Source organism: Anguilla anguilla, chromosome 10 (genome assembly GCF_013347855.1).
Source record: "Anguilla anguilla isolate fAngAng1 chromosome 10, fAngAng1.pri, whole genome shotgun sequence".
Lineage (NCBI taxonomy): Eukaryota > Metazoa > Chordata > Actinopteri > Anguilliformes > Anguillidae > Anguilla > Anguilla anguilla.
The window spans coordinates 11,928,647-11,949,377 of record NC_049210.1 but is presented as its reverse complement, the minus strand read 5'-3'; the positions used below and the strand labels follow the sequence as shown (position 1 = coordinate 11,949,377).

The window sequence follows — 20,731 nt, the reverse complement described above, 5'->3', positions numbered from 1 at the left end:
TATACAGGCATACTAGTCTAGTAAAGGTGGACAGGTGTTAAACTACTCACGATGACTGTTTTTAGTGTACAGAATTTTCACCGCTTAGTATATCTGGTTCCCGAGTTTTTTTATTTTCTTTCTTTCTTTGCGCTGACGTTATTGTACCACCGAGTCATTGCCATCGCGGGTTTATAACGGTCGATCTTCGTTGTGAAATGTGTTGCAGATCAAGTGGTCCAGGAAAGGCTACATGAGGACACGGTGGATCATCCACAACCAGTAAGTTCAGATGACCAGCGCTGAGCGGCCCTCTGATAACCCACCGGTCCGTGCCACCGCTCTGTCCTTATAAGGACGCGTGCTTTCCTCCGCACAATAGTAACTGTTTGCTCTCTCCTAAGTCACTTCCACTGCCGCCGAAACAAAAGCAGGCTGCAAGCAGTGCTGCGGGGTCACTCAGTTAGTCAACACGGCCCGCCCTGTTGGAAGCGCATTAATTGAGCACCTGTGACAGGTGCAGAAAGGGAACGGGTGCCAGGCCCGCGTGATAAATGTGTGGGTTTTCTGCGCTCGCGTTACCTAGGCTGCTGTCTACCATATCAGTGAAATCTTCATGCCACTGCTGAGAGACTGACAGACTGACACACACACTAGCAGTCACGCGCACAGCACCCGCTCACACACACACACACACACACACAGGTACAACCACTTATAAACACACACACTAATGTGAGATTATTTCAAAGATTCTCTCTGATGCTGAAACAGGTAGTCAAATATTTTCATCTAGCAATGATTCATAGCTGTCTCTTTAAAAAAAAAATCTCTTAACATTTGTTTGGGGTAAATTCCTTTTGAGGACCTTGCAGATATTTGTTGGTCTAAACTGAAGCCTCCACAATTGCAGTCATTGAACCTGTAGACACAAAAGTTCAAAGCATTGGGCTCAACTATGAAAGCACTTTTACTGTATTTCTGCAAAATAAAAAATAAAAACATTTTACTTATTGCTTTCAGTCTTATTGCAATTCAGATCTTGCTTTCTCAAAACACTTCACACAGGTCTCCTGGCAGTTTTCATTACAATGCGTCTTGTGTTCACATGGAAAACCTACTTTTCTAACTGACAAGCAATCACTGCCCAGCTCAATTCATTCACACTTCACCTGTGTAAACACTGTTTTCCTAATTTATCAATCAGCTGTCAGGACCTTATCATGAGTAGTTTGTGGACACTTGTAGTTTTCCCCACTTACGTATTGTGCTTGTGAAAAATGAGAGTATTTGCCAGCGTGAGCTGTTCGTATTATGCCCTGTCTTTTTGAGATATCACAGGCAAGATATCAAGGCACAGATGTTTTTGTATTTACTTACTTACTGTATTTTTTTCTTTGTCCTCTACTGTTTGTTTTATTATACCTGTTGAGGGAATGAATGAATGAATGAATGACATCACATCATTTTGAATTTGATGTCACAAACTTTTGTCCTCTTCATTGGTGTTGTATTCATATGCTGTAATATGGAATTTGTGAAGCTGCATTACTCGTTATTTCCTGATCTGTGAATTTTAAACTTTTCTTTTTCTTGTGGTTCATTACTTGTGCCTGGTTGCTTCGTACCCATTTCTTAGCCTGTTGTAATCTGGATGTGCAACTGTGCCATATCCTTTCAGATGTTTCTGTGGGTGTGTCCTACTGCATAATTGCTAATGAGGACCTTTAATGTATTTGATTGCGTAATTAGAACCAGTCTTGGTTAATCGGCCGATAATGTGTCGGTATCTGCAGCCGCAACAGAGGCGCAATGTAGCGAATGTTCTTGCGCTGCGGCCGTTTCCTTAGTAAAGCTGGCCCTGTTGCTGTGCACTTCCTGCAGGGGCCTGGACCTGGTCAACGTCCATCTCTTCCACGACGCGTCCAACCTCATCGCCTGCAACTCCAGCCCCTCCGTCTACTCCGGCAACCGCCAGAAGGCCCTGCGGTACGTCATCAACAGGTCAGTACCCAGCATGCACTGCGCTGCTCTTCTTTTGGTCCTCAGACTATGCGACTGCCATCGACGTGTGCCTTTTTAGGTGCATTTGCTTTAAATCACCATGGCTATGTTCAGTTGCATAGGGAAAAATGTTTAAGAGGAGAAGTACTTCAAAACACTGAATCAAGCACAGAAATGAAGTCATTATGGTGCCTAATGCACTGTCATTACGTCAAGTAATCATTCTATAAGTTGGACAAGAATAAATCCATTAACTTACAAGAAAGAACTGTGTGTGATCAATCATTTATGTGGCAGATATCGTGGCTCACTAATTCTCAGTAAACGCAACTGGAATGGAACAAAGATGCATGACATGCCAATGCATGCCAAGATAATCTCTTTTATGAGGAAGTTCAGCGCCTTTGATGTGCAAAACACTGTGCCTATGCGTTTCGGGACATTTAGTACCATGACATTCAACATCCAGGGCAGGGGAGGTTCCCTCAATATCAAAAGCCAAAATAAACACCACAGAGCACAACAAGAATCACTGCTGGCAAAATACCACAAACATCCAACGCCCAACACCACAAAGCTCTCTGAACGCCACACACTGTCTCTGGCCAAATCACTGCCGATCCATCACACTCGGGCCATCTCTACTGCCCCCTACAGCTTAAAACAAAACAGGCTGCTTCATCATTCATCATCGCAAGTATCTGCCTGCTGAACTCTGAATACAAGGATGTGTATGAGCCAGTTGCATGGACTGTTACCTGGTAAAGTGATGTGTTGTAGTTCTTGCTGTAAGAGGTGCACTATTGCTAGTTATTGCTCGCTATTGCTAGTTGTTTTGTTCAGCACAAATTCCCTTTGGAGCAAATACAGATCTATCTATCAGAGTTCCTAGATTGAGGGGGCTTATAATGATTAATAATATTTCTTCTATTTTTTATCTTTTTTTCTATTTTGAATTTTTGTCAAATAAAAATGTTCACATGAAGAAGTTTTATCAAAGGACTTTGCCAAGGTGGACCGAAGACCATCGCAGTAGTGTTTTAAGAACAGTTACTGAAAACAGAACACAGGAAATTTACAAACACATTCAGTTTAGCAAACATTAGTAAAGCCAAGATGAACAACATTCAGCACTTTACTGGAAATGATTTTATGGGTGAGTGGTGACATAGATAAATAAGCATCTCCCTGTGAATTTTGACTTCAAAAGGAGACAAGTTTAATTGCTTTACATCTTCAGCACATTAGAGGATCCTCCTCTTCATTGATCACCACCTCCTGTGGACACGTTGTCACCTCAACAGCAACTCACTGCTGCAGAATAATAATGTAATATTTCTGCCACACGATCACTGCCACACTTTGCTCTAATGGGATATGAGGGTATAGCACTGCACTGCTTATTACTGCATGACCGATTCGGTTAATGCATTAGGGACAGTGGTTTATGGTCTTTAAGTTCACTATAGTATGCAGGTGCACATCTCTCCTGTTTTTATTCTTCTCAGGATATCGGACGGCAGCTACGCCCCAGTCCCGTTTTTCCTGTTTGGCGACTTCAACTTCAGGCTGGACACCCTCAGTCTAGTTGAGGTACTGCATAACGTGTTTTTAATCAGTGTGGCATGCCCCTGTACTGAGCATGCTCCACTTTGTAATTGCACATGTGTAGGAGGGCATAGACATTCCTTTACCCAGTATGTAAGAATTACATTATCAGTGGCGTATGGGGCGAGTAATGAATGTTGAATGTTGTTTACGCATCTGGTTGTGTGTGTAGAAGTCTGTACTTACTGTACAGTAACACAACCAGTGATTGGTGCAAAGCAAATACCACGACTACCAATCATTGGTCATGTTATTGGTTTTGCCTGTGCTAAAAGTTTTTTTCACGTCCTAAAGGCCTCAGTAAATCAGGCCCTGTATGTGTGTGTTAGAGAGAGAGACATAACCTCACAGTGAACTGAATGTGGGTCATACCCGTGTGTCCCTGCCCGTGTCAGAGTTTGTCCAGGTCAGCGGACGTCCAGACGGTGAAGAAGGACAGCAGCAACGAGGTGGAGAAGATCATCTGCGAGGAGAAGGACAACGACCACAAGGTGACCGCCCCCGAACCTCGTCCACCACGGGCGTGCGCGACCCCTGCTGGCCCGACTCCCGAATTCTGACCCCCTCGTCTTTCTCCTTTAGGTTCTCCTGCACATCGAGACCAAGCTGTTCGCCTACCTGCACGAGGCGGTGTTCAGAGAGGACAACGGTCGAGCGGTGAGCACGGGCTGCTATTGGCCCTCACAGTAATGACCGCAGCATGTGTGCGTGTGTGTGTGTGTGTGTGTGTGTGCACAAGTTACATGTAAGGCTGCAGCTTTTGATAATTTCATTTTCGATTTGTCTGTCGAGTAGTTTTCCATTCAACATTCAGTCTTTTAGAACTATTTCAAACATTCAAACGAATAATTATGTTCCGAGAAAGAAATCTATTTCCTGCAACAGTAGTGCAGTTCCAGCTATTTCCCCAGGGCGATAAGCAGTGTTTGTTGTTACAGCAATTAATCATCGTGTCAAAGTGAAAAAAGAAAACGTGATGCGTGAGAGAGGAGCAAAGCCAGGGATCTGAGAGCTTCGCTTCTGTATTTGCATCACATCCCCGTCTCACTCAAACAGTTTTCCTGATATTCATCCAATCCTCACAGCTCCTGAAGTACGACAAGGAGATCACAGCCTTCCAGGACGTCATCACCGAGGAGGACATCCGGTTCCCCCCCAGGTGAGTGCCCAAACCCCCACCCCCCTTCCGTGGTTCCGCCTGCCGCGCTCCATTACATTACATTACAGGCATTTGGCAGACGCTCTTATCCAGAGCGACGTACAACAAAATGTATAACCAAAACCAGGAACAAGTATGACGAGAACCCTAGAGAGAAGTACAGCTCCAAGTGCAGGGAACGACCGCGTAGTTTAACTTGGACACTGTATGTTAATCTGATTAACACAACAAAAAACAGCAACAACGCAGTCTATGCAAATAAAACAAGCAATAGTTGAGTAGGCACAAGTGCAATGACTAAGGGCTCCGCCCTGTCTAACTGCCCCCCTGTCCCCCCCTGTCTCCCAGTTACCCCTACAGCGAGGACTACAACAAGCCCACGCAGTACATGAACACGCGCTGCCCTTCCTGGTGCGACCGCATCCTCATGTCCCACTCGGCACGCGACGTCATCCACCGGGTCAGTCAGCGCGCCCAACCGCCACGCCGTCGCGGCTCCCTGACCGCCACACTCAACCGCCACGCTCCCTGACCGCAGCGGCCTTCACCGAGAACCGCTAAATGAATCCAGATTTTTAAAAAGAGCAATCTGATCATTTAAGGCCAGAGTTGGTTGGATCGGACGCCATGCAACCAATTACAGATTTGCTTCTGGGATTTCCCTTGTCAATTTCTCAGCAGAATTTTTCTTGTGCTTTTTAAAATCAGTGTTAACTCAATAAATTCACAGAATTAAAAAAAAAAAAATGGAAATGATAGGCCTTGGTATTTTGTATGTAACAGACCTTGCAACGGTGATCACCATCTTGACTTTGTTTAATTGGGTACTCAGATGACTTTCATATGCACGGCTTTAGTTTACATCCTTTAACCTACACAGCAGTACAGGTAACTCTGTGCAAATGCTAGCGCTAGTGCTACTGCTAGCGCAAACCTGTGCAGGTCATTGATTTCAGTAACAGGTGTATGTGTGTGTGTGTGCAGACGGAGGAGGGGGACAGCAGTGTGGTGTATAACACACTAGGCCCGAGTGTCTGCATGGGAGACCACAAGGTAATACGCCTGATATGCCGCCCTTTGAGCTGCATGCTTCCATTCTAACATGGTGCTGTACATTCTCAGCAGAGGAGCTAATGCCCTGTGGTCCGTTCTCTTTCTCTCTCCCCTGCTGTCTCTCTCTCCAGCCTGTTTTCTTGTTCTTTGGATTGAAGACAAACAGCCACTGAGGCGAAGCTTGGAGCTCTAAAGAATGGTGAGGTATGTTTCATATGTACTAGTATGGAACTGCCACCTGGATATGAACTGGAACAATGCAGTACCCACAGGGAAAGCTTCTGTAAAGGACTATATACAACAAGCAGCTGAATTTATATTCATATTCTAAGCAGTACATGGATAAACAGCCCCTTCCTTTACTGTGTGTGTGTGTGTGTGTGTGCGTGTATGTGCGTGTATGTGCGTGTGTGTGCGTGTGCGTGCGCGTGTGCGTGTGCGCGCGCGCGCGCGTGTGTGTGTGTGTGTGTGTGTGTGTGTGTGTGTGTGTGTGTGTGTGTGTGCATGTGAGTCTGCATGTGTGTGTGTGGGTGTGTGTGCATGTGTGCTTGTGCATAATCGCGTGCTGTGTTGGCACAGATGCATGCATGTACGTGTACGCACACGCAGACACACACACACACACACTCCCTGTGACAGTGACCACAGCCCCCGGCCTCCAGGTCCCGGCCCCCGTCCCGCCGCCCGTCCCCCGTCCCCAGAGAGCCCCGGTCAGGCCGGGCGCGGCGCGGGGGTGGGGGGGGGGTGGGGGATATTAACCAAGATGAAGTGCAGCCGGGACGCTGCGGCTCCTTTGTGCATAATGCAGTGGGACCATCAGCACTTTCGCTGATGTATGTCTATGGAATCCCCCCCCCCCTGCTGTCACCGCGACCCGGCTGGGGCCGCGGCCAAGCGCGGCGGCGGTGGAATGCACGCGGCCCGCCGGCCATTAATTAGGAGCGCCGCGGCGGGGCCGGGAGCGCATTCATCGCACCGCGCCGCGTATCGGCATTTTTACTGCCGACATTTTGTTTTGCCGCTGTTTTTATGGCCTTTCCATGAGATGGCCTCCTCCTTTATCGAGATCAATCTTCTCCGGAACCTCGGCGGAGGTGAAAAGCCGTTCGCCGTGGATCTGAGGCCCCCCCCCCCCCCCCCAGTCCTGACAATTAGCTTTTAATTTAAGGGGCCCCATCACACAAAGGGGCTGTAGTTTTTGCTCAGCCTCATCTGATAATGGAAATATAATGATCAGATTTATAACGTCGGGATAATTGCATCCAAATGTCAGCTGTGTGGTCCAGTTCGGTCAACAATGACGGATATCGCCATGCTCTTATAAGAGTATTTTCTCTAGAAATTTAGAGGAAGAAAGTCAGAAGTGCAGTTATGTATTCTGTGCTCTCCTTGCAGGTGAACCAGCATGTGTCATATGAGGGATTGGGAATCGCGCTTCACATTCCAGCTTCACCCACAGGACGTTCTGACCGCCATCGTTTCACCCCCCTCACCCAGCGGTGTGGGACAGTCACAGTCTTGACTAACACTGGGGTGAGGTCAGACCACCAGCATTACGTGTGCACTGCATAGCATTAGTGTTAACCTTGCCAAACCTTTCCAAGGCCCTGTGCTCCTTTTGAATCTAGAGACTCTGACCTGTCAACTGAAGCCATAAGCCCCCCCTCGCCCCCCCTAGTCAGTCATGGAAATTTACAGATCCCGTTCTGCTCTTGCAGAAAGAGACTCCTAGGGTGAATCATCTGCAGCTTTCCTGAAGTTTTTCTGCGGTGCTCTCTCTCTCTCTCTCTTACTTCCTGAGTGTGGTAACAAGGGGGAGGAGCTGAGCTCCAGCTGTGTGGGCCCGCCCTAGGAAGCAGCTCCATTCCCAGAGACATCCTGTCCTGACTCAGACCCTCCTGACCACTGCTGCCGCCCAAACTCCGCCCCCTTCTGTACAATCCAGCGCTCGTCCAACTTTCCTCCGAGCTCTGGACAGGAAAAAACAGACAGGCACCAGCCGCACTGTCATTCTACCAAGTAAAGGCCTGCCTTCTGCTGGTCAAAGTATCTGGCTTGAGCCACCGTTTACTTTTTAATGCCCAAGCTTACTGTTAACCAACAGACATGCTATGAATTCCGTTTTTACTCCTTTTTACTTATATTTATTTATTTCCCGTCTTATGTCAATAGACATATGCCGAAAAAGGAAACACAACAGCCAGTAGCTGCTATCAGTTCACCGTAGCTGCCCCCTCTCAAATAAATTAATTGGTAATGGATAGTGCACCTTTCAGTTTGGAGATAGATGGCGCAATTTTCAGCATGTGACAGGGGCTCTTCATATAATAACAAGGCCCCTTTACTGTGAATTATCTGACTTAGTATGAGTGTCTTCTAAAATATTGCCTCTTCTGTACTCCATACAGGCAATATGTGTAGGAGAGGTTAGAGAATGTATTTCACAGCTAGATAAGCAGTGTCCTGGCATACCCTCACGTGTGTACTTAAGCCCAAGCACATGTTCCGCTTGTCCATAGATGGGTGCGCAGTTACCGCCCACTTTCGCAGTCACGGCAACCATTAAACCGCTGTTTAAATCGATACAGAATTTACCAGTTCACTGGGGAGGAATTTGCAGCCCTTTCCGATTGGCCCTAAGTATGGCAATCACACCCATGTGACTACAGCTGGCCACTCCCTCAGACCTTCAATTCCACTCTCACTGGCAGTGGAGTTTTAATAGCTGCAGATGTAAGTCCGAGCATTCAGCCACCTCATGCTATCACAGTGAGCCACCTCTCTATTGGACTGTGTCATACCCTATGCTGAGTCCTCAGCCACAGCCCAGACTAGATGAATTCTTCATGGCACAGGTCGAGGTTTACGGAAGATTTTTAAAAATGCTCAACACCACTGCCCAGTGGCCAGTCTTTTAGCCATCTGGTATATTTTTTCATGGTTTTAACCCTGATGAGTATTAGATTTGTTGAACATTATTGTTCTCATTAAGTGCTTTATCTAATGGTTGATGCCTGGGATTGCTGTCTTGTCTTGCTTTTGTATTATTTTTACTGACAGATCAGCCCTATCATGGTATGAAAAGGAAATAAGTCACTAAGTCAAGTTCTTTTACTCATTTTGAGGTTATCTTATTAGTATAAGTTATCTTAATTTTTCATTTGGGGTTGAAGGGGGTGAGACATTTAGATAATTAATTGGGGTAGAAGGTACATGTAGTTCCTTTTGTTCAGATTAACAAACCCAATGTAGCTCATATTGCAATGTTTTATATGCTGGTTGTGTCTCCTTTTCATGTGGGTTGGCTAGTGGCTTTGACTGTTTTTTGTGTCAGGATTATATATTTAAAGTTTATTTGCCAAAACAAAATGCTTACCATATCATTCAGCTTTTTTGGATGTTATTGGAACATGCATGTATGACTAGTTTCTCCAGGGAAAAGTCCCACGCATGCTCTCGCACACGCACGCACACACACACACACACATGCACACACAGATTCACAAATACGCAATCACAAACAAATACAATCCTAACAGAATCAGATTGTATTACTCTTGAATTATGACGGTGGGTTGTGTCTCAGTGCAAGCTGATTGGCCTCGCTCATTGAAACTGTAAATTAAAAATCAGCTGTAAATGTTAAAGGCAACCTGTATTCACACATAGCTGTAATTAATTATGAAACATTTTTGTTACTATTATTGTTGGATAATTATGGGAAAGGCTCATCGATAATGAACTCCAGAGCATTCATTCTTCGGTCTTTCTCACAGTAAACGCACTCCAGTTCCATGTACCTGTATTGTAGCACAGTGTAGCCTTTGTCTGTTGACAGTCAGTCATGGCTGGACATATTGGGGGCTTACGAAACAAGTTATTTGGCTCGATGCCGCTAAATGCATAGATTATCTATAATTGAAAACCTAATCTAGATCCTGTTGGGTTTCATTAAATTTATTGACAGTCGTTAAGTCTGCATTGTCAGAGTGGAAGTAACAAGCACTGCTAGTCAATAACCTACTTCTAGGATTTATTTATGTGATGTGGGGGAAAAAAATTATGTTCACATTCAGTTCCCTCTTGACCACAGTGAATTCGTATGCTCTGAAGTTCATTATGTGGCCAGTGATATTATTAAATGGACAGCACAGATGTAGTTAATGTCTTTTTTTGCAGTCTTACAAGAAACACTACATTAATATTATAACATATCTTTGTAAGTGTGTACATAAATATATAGAACTTTTTAAAAAGTGGTTCATGCCCCAGATAATTTGGAACTGGGCTATAATTGCTCAAACAGTACAGCTTTTAAAGCTTTTTGTAGAAAGTAAGAATATGTATTTCTACTGCTTTAAATGTTCTGTTTGAATGGACTCAACCTACAAGCACCTTTCTGTAAGAGTTCTTGAAAATTGAGCATGTATTAATCCATCAGTCAGATTACTTTTTGCCAAGTAGTAGTGACATAGCCTACTCTGTAAACTTGATACTGGAGTGTTTTTCATTGATAAAAACTGTTTTTTAAACCTGCCAACTTGCTTTCAGTCTTGCACAATTTCAAATGTTTTCAAAAGCACAAAGTCCTACATTAATTCATCCACTGTGCCGAAAATATTCCTCAGACGTCACGTTGAACGTACTGTAGCCAGAGACATGCGGAGTCCAGAAGAGCTTCTGTTTGCATCTGTTTATTGAAAGCCACGGCTGTGGAAACCACTCGGGCTATGGTTACAATAGTCACTTCACGCGACTTCTGTAATCAAAATTCCTACACCCGATCGCATCAGGCCAGATTCGAGTTCCAACCACATTTGTAAAATGAAGTGACTACACTAGCCTTCGCGTAGCCACAGACTTTCATGAGTGAATCGGATGCGGTGTAAATGTCAGGTGCAACATTTAATCAGTGTTGAATTGTCCAGTACAGACCATTCACGTGCTGAAGCACAATGCCCTGTTCCTCATTCAAGGCCTCCAGCCGTGACTTGAACCCAGGGACACAGACACGCTTCCTCGTACTACGAGGACGTCTTGCACTGCAACTCCGACTGACCGTTGGTGGCATTTAGACAGAGATAAACGTGGCGTTAAATGAGCTCCTTCAAGGTCACTTAGATTTTTTGTTTTTACTCTATTTTTGAGATGGACTACTTGTTTAGATTGATACTCCCTGAAAAGGGAAAAGCGGGTCGAAATGCTGTGGCGTTCGGAATGTGATCCTCCCGGTTGTTGAATTTGAAAAGACGAATCGTCGCCCGATTGGACAGCTGCTGATTCATCGGCAGCGCACCGTGTGGGTAAAGTCATCGATAGGAAAGGCTGGCCGTGTGCTCAATGTAGCCTGCCTGGTCGTCATTCATTCTGAAATGAAGTGCACCGATGCAAGGAAGCATAATGGTCTTTCAAGCTTCAGATCGTAATAAAGCAAATCTTAGGAGACTAAAACCATTAGCGTGTTCAGTGTTTTAAGCAGTAAGGGCCATGGCATCTGTATGGTGATGTAACAGTGCCAAGAACTGAATGGTGTCTTGTTCTCCATTGTTTATTCTCCATATTTGAGATTTTTATGAAATATTAAAATTAATTTCACAGTAAAAAAAAAAATAATAATAATAATAATTTCACAGTAAAACTGATAGGAAAGACTCCACTTTTGTACCACAAGTGTATATATTTTGTATTGTCACCTGTGTCCTTCGAGCATTCAAACAGGTCCTGTTTCTTCCAGTCATGTTTTTTAATCTTATTAGATCACGTTTCAACTTGCAAGCGGTAGGAGTGAATGCTTTATCTTGTATATGACATGTTAATATTTCCATTGTATTTCCTCACATAAACTGTACATATTCAACATGCATTCAGACTGTTGGTGTCTCATTGATTTAAATGTTTTATATATTTGATCCAACGAGGGTAGCTTATTTTGCATCAGTTTCCATGTGGAGGTGGTTCTTGCTGGTCTTGTTCTGCTGATCAGTGGGTGGAGGTGTTTTGTAGGTGTAGTGTTTGTGCTGATGGTATTGTAATCATGGGGCAGCACCATCATTCTCCCTGTTCGATATTTTGAAAAATTTGCCAGACTCTATGATGGACGTGAATATTTTTTGTATATTTTTGAATAAATAACCGCAGACATCAAAAGTTTTACCACGCGCACTGGCATCCAAGCACGCACATGCTGCCAACCCCTGATTGTAATCCACAGCCCTGTCATAACCATTTTGGCTCCTTCTTCATTAATAGTAATTGCTTATACTGTGTCTTCTGCTCAACATACAGGTTAGTTAAAATGGCACTCCAATGGTATGCCAAGCTGCAAATGGCAGGGTCCTCCAGCAGCTGCCTGCTGCTCTCTGCCCTTGTCCTCCGATGGTAGAAAGACCTTCCTCAGTCAGTAAGGAAAGCAGGGTCTCTTGCTGTTTGCCATAAAAGTCTGAAACCACACCCTTTCAGACTACACATCGGTTTTTTTTTATTAAGAAAACTAAACTAATCCCCTTTATTATGTAGATCTTCAGGCACTTTGCACTTTGATGGTTGCATAGATACGATTGTATTGATCTCTAGTAGTGTTTGCATTTTTGTCAGTCCCTTTGGCTTAAAGCGTATGCTAAATGGCTAAAATGTAATTGTAAATAAGGGATGGGTTTCCTGTAGATATGTGCATATCTCTCATTGATACACTAAGGATAAAAATTAAAGAAACACTGAGATGGATGCCGAAGCCTTGGCACTGGAATCACCTTTGACCTCTGGCCCACTGCACTGATCCCTGCCGAGAAGAATGTCAGAAATCAAGGTAAGGTTTCCTATATGAATACAGCACAAAATATCTTACCGGCATCCAAACTGAAGACTGGCCTTCATCTTTGGCTCAGCACAAGTAGAACAGCTACCATTGGCCCGTTCATGTACTCGAGATTGGAAGCTGTGCTCTGTGGCTTCTTTATCATGTTATTTTTATTATTTGTTCATCTGCCCTGCCTATAGAATCTGTCAGAAGTTACATAGCTAATACTATGGATTGCATATGTAGGGTGAATTGAAGTACTTTTTAGTCAAATATGAAAGTCACTGGAGTGTGAATTTGTATTCACAGCCAAGGACAAGAGAATGATGAACGTACACGAGTAGTAATCCATAGTTTTTATTATACAATTTCTCAGTTCATTTACACAGCTTTTAGGTGGCTGAAGGCTTGGGGATCGATCTGCTTAGAAATGCATGCGTTTTTTTAAAAACATGGACCACAATGCCACAACAGCCAGCCAAAGAGATTCCCATTGAGAAACCGCAGTTTCAGGCACCCAGTCTCACTTTACAATAAATTACTGCACTTTAATTGTAAATTGTATTTACAGTCATGGAAGTCAGTCAGGTAGTGTACCTGTAAATATTGGGTTGTCACTTGCTAGCATTTTGCATGATCACAATCACAGATTTACAATGAATAAATTGCAGAAAATTTACACAAGCCCGTGGCTGACATTCTTCGTTGTGTGTGTCGTTTAATCTGCTGAAAGATGTTCTTTTACAGTGGGCCACTCCAGAAGTCTATTTATGATTCCCGGTTTACTTGTTTTCGGTTGACACGAGGGCAAGTGAATTAAACTAAAGCCTTTGCTCATTCTGCTTCTGTCAGTGATGACTGTAAACAGATCTCTAACATACTCAGAATAGCATAATGGGCTCGGATGACCTAGATACTTAAGCGTATGTATGCCCTGAATGAGTAAACTATGCTGACTCTAAAAAATAAATATCAACACGTGATGTCAGTTGTTCAGTTAGCTAGTGTCAATGGGACTGTAGCTAGCCATCTTTGCACCCATGATTCAATGATTTTGTTACTTAATGCTAGTATATTGATTTATTTGTGCACACACCTGTAGTTCATTTGTGTTTCAGTATACAGCTTGATTTAATTGACAGGCCAGTGTCTGTAGACTGTGTGTGTATGTGTGTGTGTGTGTGTGTGTGTGTGTGTGTGTGCCTGCGTGTGTGTACTTGTCAGACGTGATGGGGTCCGAGTCGGAGCACAGAGAAAGCCCGCCGATGCTTGCGTAGAAGCAGGCGGATCTTCTCGTCGTCCGAGTCGGGGTCCAGGGGCTTGTTGTACTCCTCGTCCTCCACCTCGTTCTCCGAGGTGTCGCCCCCCTGCTCCCCTCTGGAGGCCTGGGTGGAGCTGGGCTCGGAGGCGCTCTTCTTGCGCCACTTTGTGCGTCGGTTCTGGAACCACACCTAGGGGGGCACACCTACATCCTCAGTCTCTGCACTGCCCGCGATGTGATTCACCATCAGTGTCTCCATGACTATGCCTCAGTTTATTTCTGAAAGCAGTTTGTGAATCAAAGTGCTGTATCCTTAAACAATACAGTATTACCATAAAAGTTGTATTTATAAACATATCCAATTGGAGTAATTTTGACATTTTTAGTTAAATGTTCTAGAAAAGGTCACACGTTTGGATGAACCCAAAGATACTCCAATCGTGCAATTTCAAATTAGGTGGTCCTTGCCACATAAAATAATTTCTAGTAAACCGGTGCTTTTCTTGTTTTTATTTCATAAATCCCTTTTATATTTCCGATAAATCTGAATTTTTGCTATGCTTTGATTTTGCTATAAGCCTTTTCATTTGTGCATGAACAGTAGGTGCCTATAAATGTGCATGTGTGTGTGCGCATATGCTGGTCTTTATGTATTCCAGAGGATGTACCGCGGATGTGTCTAAATCTTTGTGCGTTTTCAATTATGTGCCTGATCATCTAGTTGTGCACATGTGCATCCATTTGTATGTGTCGGTTTTCATACGTGTACTCGCGTGTCCGTCTGTATTCGAGAGTGCCAGTTTACCTTGACCTGAGACTCGGTCATGCCCAGCGAGTATGCCAGCCTGGCTCTCTCCGGCCCCGCCAGGTATTTGGTCTGCTCGAATGTTTTCTCCAGCGCAAAGATCTGGTGTCCGCTGAAGGTGGGTCTGGTGTGCTTTTTCCTCCCCACCGCCTCACTTAGGTGTCCGGTGCCTGGAAAGGAAACATGGAGCATATTCGTTTCACAGAGAGAGAAGAGCTAAATAAGACTGTAATCCTGAATTAACTTTGAAGCTGAAGATGTTGAAAGACTTGGTACAGTAGTTAGCAGTTTGAAAGATCATTGATACAGTTGTAGCCAGTGTTATCTGGCGTCCATAGCGCTGTGAGAACTAGTAAGTATGTAACAGTGCTACATATGCTAAAATGTTGTTCGGCTGTAATGGACAGCTATAAACAATATATTCTACTGCCTACCAACCAGTGTTTTAAGTACTGAACCTTTCCGTAAACTAAATTAGAAATTGTAACACAATAATGTCAACATTGTTTTTGTAAATTCACTAACTGTACTGGTATGTCTTAAAATGTTCAGGTGCGTTTATGCATTTTCTGCTATGAATTGTGTTAATGACAATCTACTCCTTCCAGTTTAAGGGATAATATCAGTAAAAGCAAAAACTAAATTTGAGAATCACCAGAAGAGTTTATAACATAAATGAATAGAAGCTCCATAAACCTTTATCTATGTGTTAACCAGCACATATTATTTTTGGTGAATCTGAAATATTTAATTTCATGCAGAACCATAACTGAAGGCAAAAAGAAAATCAAAGTCAGAGGCCCTATGTATAGAAATATATGTATCTGAGAGGCAACACCAGCAGACTATGATCTATTCATGCAAAGACTAAATGCAGTGTAACATTCTTTTAAAAAAAAGTGATTATAAAGTGTTCATAATTAAATTTTAAAATATTTCTGCACAGAGGATGAAATGCTAAGTTGTACACTATTTTATACATATATCATTTTCTATTATAAGGCAAGTGAAAATATTTTCTTTGGGTTCACGAGGTGAAATAAACACAAGGGGTTTTAAATTTGGGATGCTATAGAGCACAGTAATCATTTTTCATTCCATTTGTAAAATTTAATGATACAAACAGTGTTATTTTCCAGAATGAGTTACTGGAATGTGAAATTGAATGAAAGAAACATTGATAATGCCAAAATTAGGTTATGTAAATTAATTAAAATAAATTTTAAATGTAAAATTTTTTTTAAACCAACCTCACAATGCACAAAAAATATTGTTTCCCATAAAAAATACCTGCAATAATAGGATACACCCTTGGGCAAAAGTTCTATTTTTTCTGAAAGTAGTAAGCTTATAATAAGCTTGTTTGACTTCGGAAATGTCAAATGTAGAGCATTAGAGCGTATGTGTGAATGTACTGACATTCTTGTCCAGTCATTACCATCACAAGCCACTTTTCAAAAATAGTTTTCGTACATAGCTATTTAAAGATGTTATTTTTAAATGCAAGATATAAAACTATCAGAATTAGTTTACGGTCATTGGAAGCATTTTAGGCAGTTTAGGATAGGCATTTTGAAAGTGCGTGATCCAATGTCACAACCGTATTTCTCCCAATATCATGCATCGGAGACAGCGATCAGCATCAGGTCTCAACCTGCCGGCCGCTGAGCACTGTCGCCAGTGACTGAGCGGCGGTGTCGAGGTGAGAACGAGGCAGACTCACTGTTGCTGCACGGCTGTCTGCCGCCTCTCCACTCGTACCCGGCCTCCCCCCAGCAGCCCCCGCCGCGGCCCTTCGTCAGGCACTCCGAACCGGGCTTGGAGAAGCCGCCCAGCGAGGCGTTGTAGTCCCGGTTGTAGTAGACCCCCGGCGTGGCCACGGTGCCAAACCCCCCCATGGTGGAGTACCCGGAGAGGAGGGCGGTGCTGGGGGCGCCCACCATGGAGCGGCTGAGGATGTCGCTGATGCCGTGCGGCGTCCCGGCCTGCAGCTGGCTGTTGAGGCCCGGGTTGAGCTTGTAGAACGAGTTCTGCACCGAGTACTGGCACATGGGCGCCTTGACGTCCGAGGGGAACTGGTTCAGGCCGTTGTTGAACAGGAAAGACCCCGAGATGTTTGGATCCATGGGGAAAGCCTCAGGACGCCAGCTGTCTCCACACGCTCCTTCACTCTGGACCCGACATGAAAAGCCCCCCGGGGTTTCCGTCCAACAGGACTGCCTCCCTCTGGTCCAGCCGGTGAGTTCTGAATCTGAAATGCCCTCTTTTGCGTTTGCCTTTCTTCCGGTTTAGTCCTCCGCCCCCCTGAAATTTGGGGGATGGATGTGGTCAGGCGGTGTGGTGCCTCCCTCTCTCAGAGGAGACCGTGCCAGTTCTGCGGTGAGAGCTTCGGTGGCTTCGTGGTTCGTGAGAGATCAGCAGTCAGCGCCAAACATAAAACCAGCTCCCTCTCACCTGTTTTGTGCCATTGTACGATAATTCCAAGGTAAACATCAGCCGTGCGCCCACCAGAGAAGGAGTGTTACAGTTGCTCCTTAAGACAAATGCCCTTCCCCAGCACTTTCCTCCAAGGTAATAAATAAGATGTACCTTAAAGAGGACTGACACCTTCTTGATAAAGATGGGCCACATTAGAATGCTGGCCAGGATTGGCCTGAAGGCTGAGCACTCTCCGCGTATCTGATTGGCTGCACGGCAAACGGCAGGTCTCTTATTGGACAGCGGTAGATTAATATGTTTTTGAAAAGGTAGAGTGGGAATAAGTTGCTTTTTGATGGCCTGCCATGGAGCTGAATTCAGAGATAATGCTGGGAGGCTGTTCAGTGCTACTGCTTTTTTTGTTTGTTTGCAGAATTGTGGATATTAAACGGTGTGGAATTAGAGTCTGGATATATCCACCTCTGCAGTTTTCCTGAAGACCCGGCAGAATGAATTAAATTCTTATTTAAAAATCTGACATATTTGACGTACCTACATTATTGTCTAGACAACCTTTTCACCCATAACATGATGTCTGTGGTTTCTAAAGGTCTAGTCTGAGTAATCGTTTGCTCTTTGAATCAGTATTTACATTGCAGTTTCTCCACCTGGTCTATTTAGCAATTCATGTTATCATATTGATATCACCCTGTTGAAATTTGGTTGACATATTTTTTAGTTTTGTTGTCTTTCTGCTGTTTAATGTTAAACTATGAAACCTTTTGCTGCAGCTTGGTTGTTTGGGAAGAAAACACAAAATTAAGTTTTGCATATTTACTAATTACTAGCTACGCAGTGTAAGAAGGCTGGGTAATTAAGACCTGAGCAGGTCCACGTGTCCTTTGTTCTCTAGCAAAAACGCATTCAATTTTAATGGTAGCACTACTGCCACATGACCAAAAGGCTGAGAATGATCAGCCCATTATGCTGCACAGGAAAAGTTCAATGAAGGTAATGTCACAGGATGAAAAATTACTCTCGAAAGATAAGGACGACAAAAACATTCTTGGTCCTCTGTCATTTTTCTGCCGTATCTGTTGATATTGCGAAGAATCTATTGTTAATACGTTTATGTCATTTACAAAGCCTCTTGAGGTGTGTAAAATTAACAGTGTAAACAGACAGTGTAAACAAACTTTTTTTATGTCCCTTCCACTTAGAATGACTTCCCACAAGTCACCATCAAATTGCTAACAGCAACTGCATAAGAGACATGTGAAAACAATTTATTTATGAGAACACATGCAAAAAAAATGACAGAAAAATGACATTTTTTACAGGACACTGCATGACATTACCTTTTTAATGCTTTGGTGTGTACATAATTTGTTATAATTTCATGAAATTACGATACGGCTAACTGACATCATAAGATTTTTGGTTGATATCAGAAGTTGCGTAGCCTATTTCAGAAACCTCTCCCCATGCCTTGCTACTGCCAGCCCAACTGATTGGTAAAATACTGGCACCTGGTGGTGAATCAATGCAGTCAATAAAGACAATCGGATGAAAGCTTTCAGGTCCTATGCAATCAACCCATTAGGTTTAAACCTTACATTGAGTCCAAACAGCATGCTCCTTTGGTAAGTAATACAAATGTGTCAATGCATGAACATTAAGAACTGCTTTTTTAATCAAATGTTAAATTCAGGAAAAATAAGGTTTAGGTTAACACAAATTAAGCCACTGAAGGATAAACCTGAATAAATGAGTAGAGAAACATAAAGAATGCAGATGCTTACATATAGGTGTACTGCATGATACAATTAAGCAATTAACAGCATATGCTCTGTGGCATGTGTAAAAATGTTGAGCAGGCCCACTTGACCTCGATTTTGGATCAAGATGGCAAGAGGGAAAAATCAAAAATGAGGTTTTCATTATTGGGGCACATTATTGGGGCACAGATGGCAGAAGCTTCAGTCACAAAGACATTTCAACTGGCTTGATTTTCAATAGGAACGGTGACTAAATTTGACAGTGAAAATGTGTTACCTGTTACCCGTCTACATAAGCGCTTTAACTGGGCCAGCAACCCCCCATAGTTTCAACGATTACGAATCCTGCTCGAGAACACAGACATTATGTGTGTCCTCCAGAGGCCATTACCTCACGCACCTAATCCTGCAGGGGGAATTTCCATTTCCATATGCTGTACAGAAAGCAGGTTAAATCTGTTGCAACCCTTTGCTGCAGGGAAAGCAAAAAAATCACGTGACGCCAAGAAAATGGGAGGGGTATTTTTTACAGTCTCTGGTGTAAATTGTCTCGTGACTTCCAAGAAACGTTTGTGTCAGTTGAAAACGAATTAAACGTGGGTAATTTCCCACGTTTGAACTTTACCCCACTGTAAATAATAGTGAGATCTGATTTCACGGTTAATGCGATGTCAAACTACACTTTTCTGTTCTCGTTTTCTGTTGTATTAGTCACGAATCAACTCAAGGCGTTACAATATTACAAATCCGCACGTAATTTTATTTTGGGATTAAACACGGAACTGTAGTCTACTAAACGTGTGCCAAGGGTGTATATTTATGGACTTGTTAAGATAAGAAATATTGCTAATACATAAAACTCTCATCGAGAATTACAGTAATTTCCCATGAACAATAACGACCTTCATGCCCCCAACATGTTTCGTTCAACATTATTTCCAATGACTGCCTTCTGGGATGATTCTGGTCGGCAGTTATTCATATAAAATATACTTAAGCTTAGGAAAAACTATAATTAATTGTTAATATGGTTATTTTTTTGTCTTCGTAAAATACTGGTTAGTATCCTGTCATTGTGGATTTGCGCCAGAGTACAATGTAAAAAGGATACTTGCCAAAGCGTGGGTGGAAGACGGCATTATCAATTCAGTTGTAAACATCCACATGGCAAATGATCCAAGACCAACGTCACTCAAATGCAGAAGTTGAAGGCTTTTATTGAAATAGGCAATAACATACACTGCAGACAACCAACGTGTCACAGTTAACAAGCCTTGGTCAGTGCCTGGAGTGCAGCAGACAAAAGCACCTATTTACAAAAAGTATAAATAACATATACCAGTCAAATGGTTATCTGATTGAATACTTGTACAGCAAGAGATTGTGGATGTTTTCCGGTATTTGGTGTATGTTCTTAAAAAGAATAATAAAGGGAAATAAACGAGGGAATGGAGCCACAGATATTGTTATATTAGCTGGCAACTGAAAAGGCTGCCATTAATTAAAGTAATATGTATTATGTATGTTTTGTAGTGTAGTGTAGTGTTGTTTTGCCGATTGCATCAAATGTTGTGTAGGCTGCTGGACAGCTCTATACACGAAAGTACTTGCCCTAAACCAGGGCTGGACAACAAGGGCCGATCCGTTTCAGAATTCAGAACTAGCTCACTCATGTATTGATCTGACATTCATATAGGCATTCAGCTACATCTGCAGACTGCAAGTGTATCCTAAAGGTTTTACTGTGCTGAAGTACAGGTGTGAACCAGCATAGTTTATCGAGCTGTCAGAGAACTAAAACTAAAGTAATTGGTTAAAAAAAAAAAAAAAAAAAAGAAACAGCGTGCAGGTTGGCCCACCAGGATTGGAG

At 43.2% G+C, this 20,731-nt stretch overlaps 2 protein-coding genes across 6 annotated transcripts in view; one reads left to right on the top strand and one right to left on the bottom strand.

The window, feature by feature from the left end:
* Positions 1-11,666, top strand: part of inpp5l (inositol polyphosphate-5-phosphatase L) — a 33,134-nt gene extending 21,468 nt beyond the window's left edge. The window contains exons 7-16 of one of the 2 annotated variants that reach the window (XM_035436358.1): positions 209-261; positions 1,864-1,983; positions 3,492-3,576; positions 3,987-4,082; positions 4,174-4,248; positions 4,677-4,750; positions 5,099-5,210; positions 5,735-5,803; positions 5,935-6,002; positions 7,199-11,666. In XM_035436358.1, coding sequence (XP_035292249.1) covers positions 209-261; positions 1,864-1,983; positions 3,492-3,576; positions 3,987-4,082; positions 4,174-4,248; positions 4,677-4,750; positions 5,099-5,210; positions 5,735-5,803; positions 5,935-5,976 — 726 coding nt within the window. In that variant the 3' untranslated portion in view covers positions 5,977-6,002; positions 7,199-11,666. Of the gene's footprint in view, positions 1-208; positions 262-1,863; positions 1,984-3,491; positions 3,577-3,986; positions 4,083-4,173; positions 4,249-4,676; positions 4,751-5,098; positions 5,211-5,734; positions 5,804-5,934; positions 6,008-7,198 lie in introns of both variants that reach the window. The other variant, XM_035436357.1, reaches the window with a different exon arrangement.
* A 1,274-nt stretch (positions 11,667-12,940) lies between these two features.
* On the bottom strand, positions 12,941-18,965 carry nkx6.3 (NK6 homeobox 3). 4 transcript variants are annotated; one of them, XM_035436361.1, is made up of 4 exons: positions 16,389-18,965; positions 14,666-14,835; positions 13,792-14,050; positions 12,941-13,757 (listed from the first exon to the last, which is right to left on the bottom strand). In XM_035436361.1, exons 1-3 carry the CDS (start codon positions 16,789-16,791, stop codon positions 13,820-13,822), a joined length of 804 nt encoding a protein of 267 aa, XP_035292252.1. In that variant the 5' UTR covers positions 16,792-18,965; the 3' UTR covers positions 12,941-13,757; positions 13,792-13,819. The 4 variants fall into 4 exon arrangements, with proteins under 4 accessions (XP_035292252.1, XP_035292253.1, XP_035292254.1 ...); XM_035436362.1 differs by having other exon boundaries at positions 12,941-13,766; positions 13,801-14,050; XM_035436363.1 differs by having other exon boundaries at positions 12,941-13,766; positions 13,809-14,050.
* Between the last annotated feature and the right edge of the window lie 1,766 nt (positions 18,966-20,731).

What these genes read in the sequence shown, in the direction of transcription:
- nkx6.3 (XM_035436360.1), bottom strand. Translation starts at nt 16,791, where the DNA reads ATGGATCCAAACATCTCGGGGTCTTTCCTGTTCAACAACGGCCTGAAC. An exon ending in CAGACAGCCGTGCAGCAACA is followed by an intron (nt 14,836 to 16,388) that starts GTGAGTCTGCCT and finishes TTTCCTTTCCAG; the next exon opens with GCACCGGACACCTAAGTGAG. An exon ending in TGACCGAGTCTCAGGTCAAG is followed by an intron (nt 14,051 to 14,665) that starts GTAAACTGGCAC and finishes GTGCCCCCCTAG; the next exon opens with GTGTGGTTCCAGAACCGACG.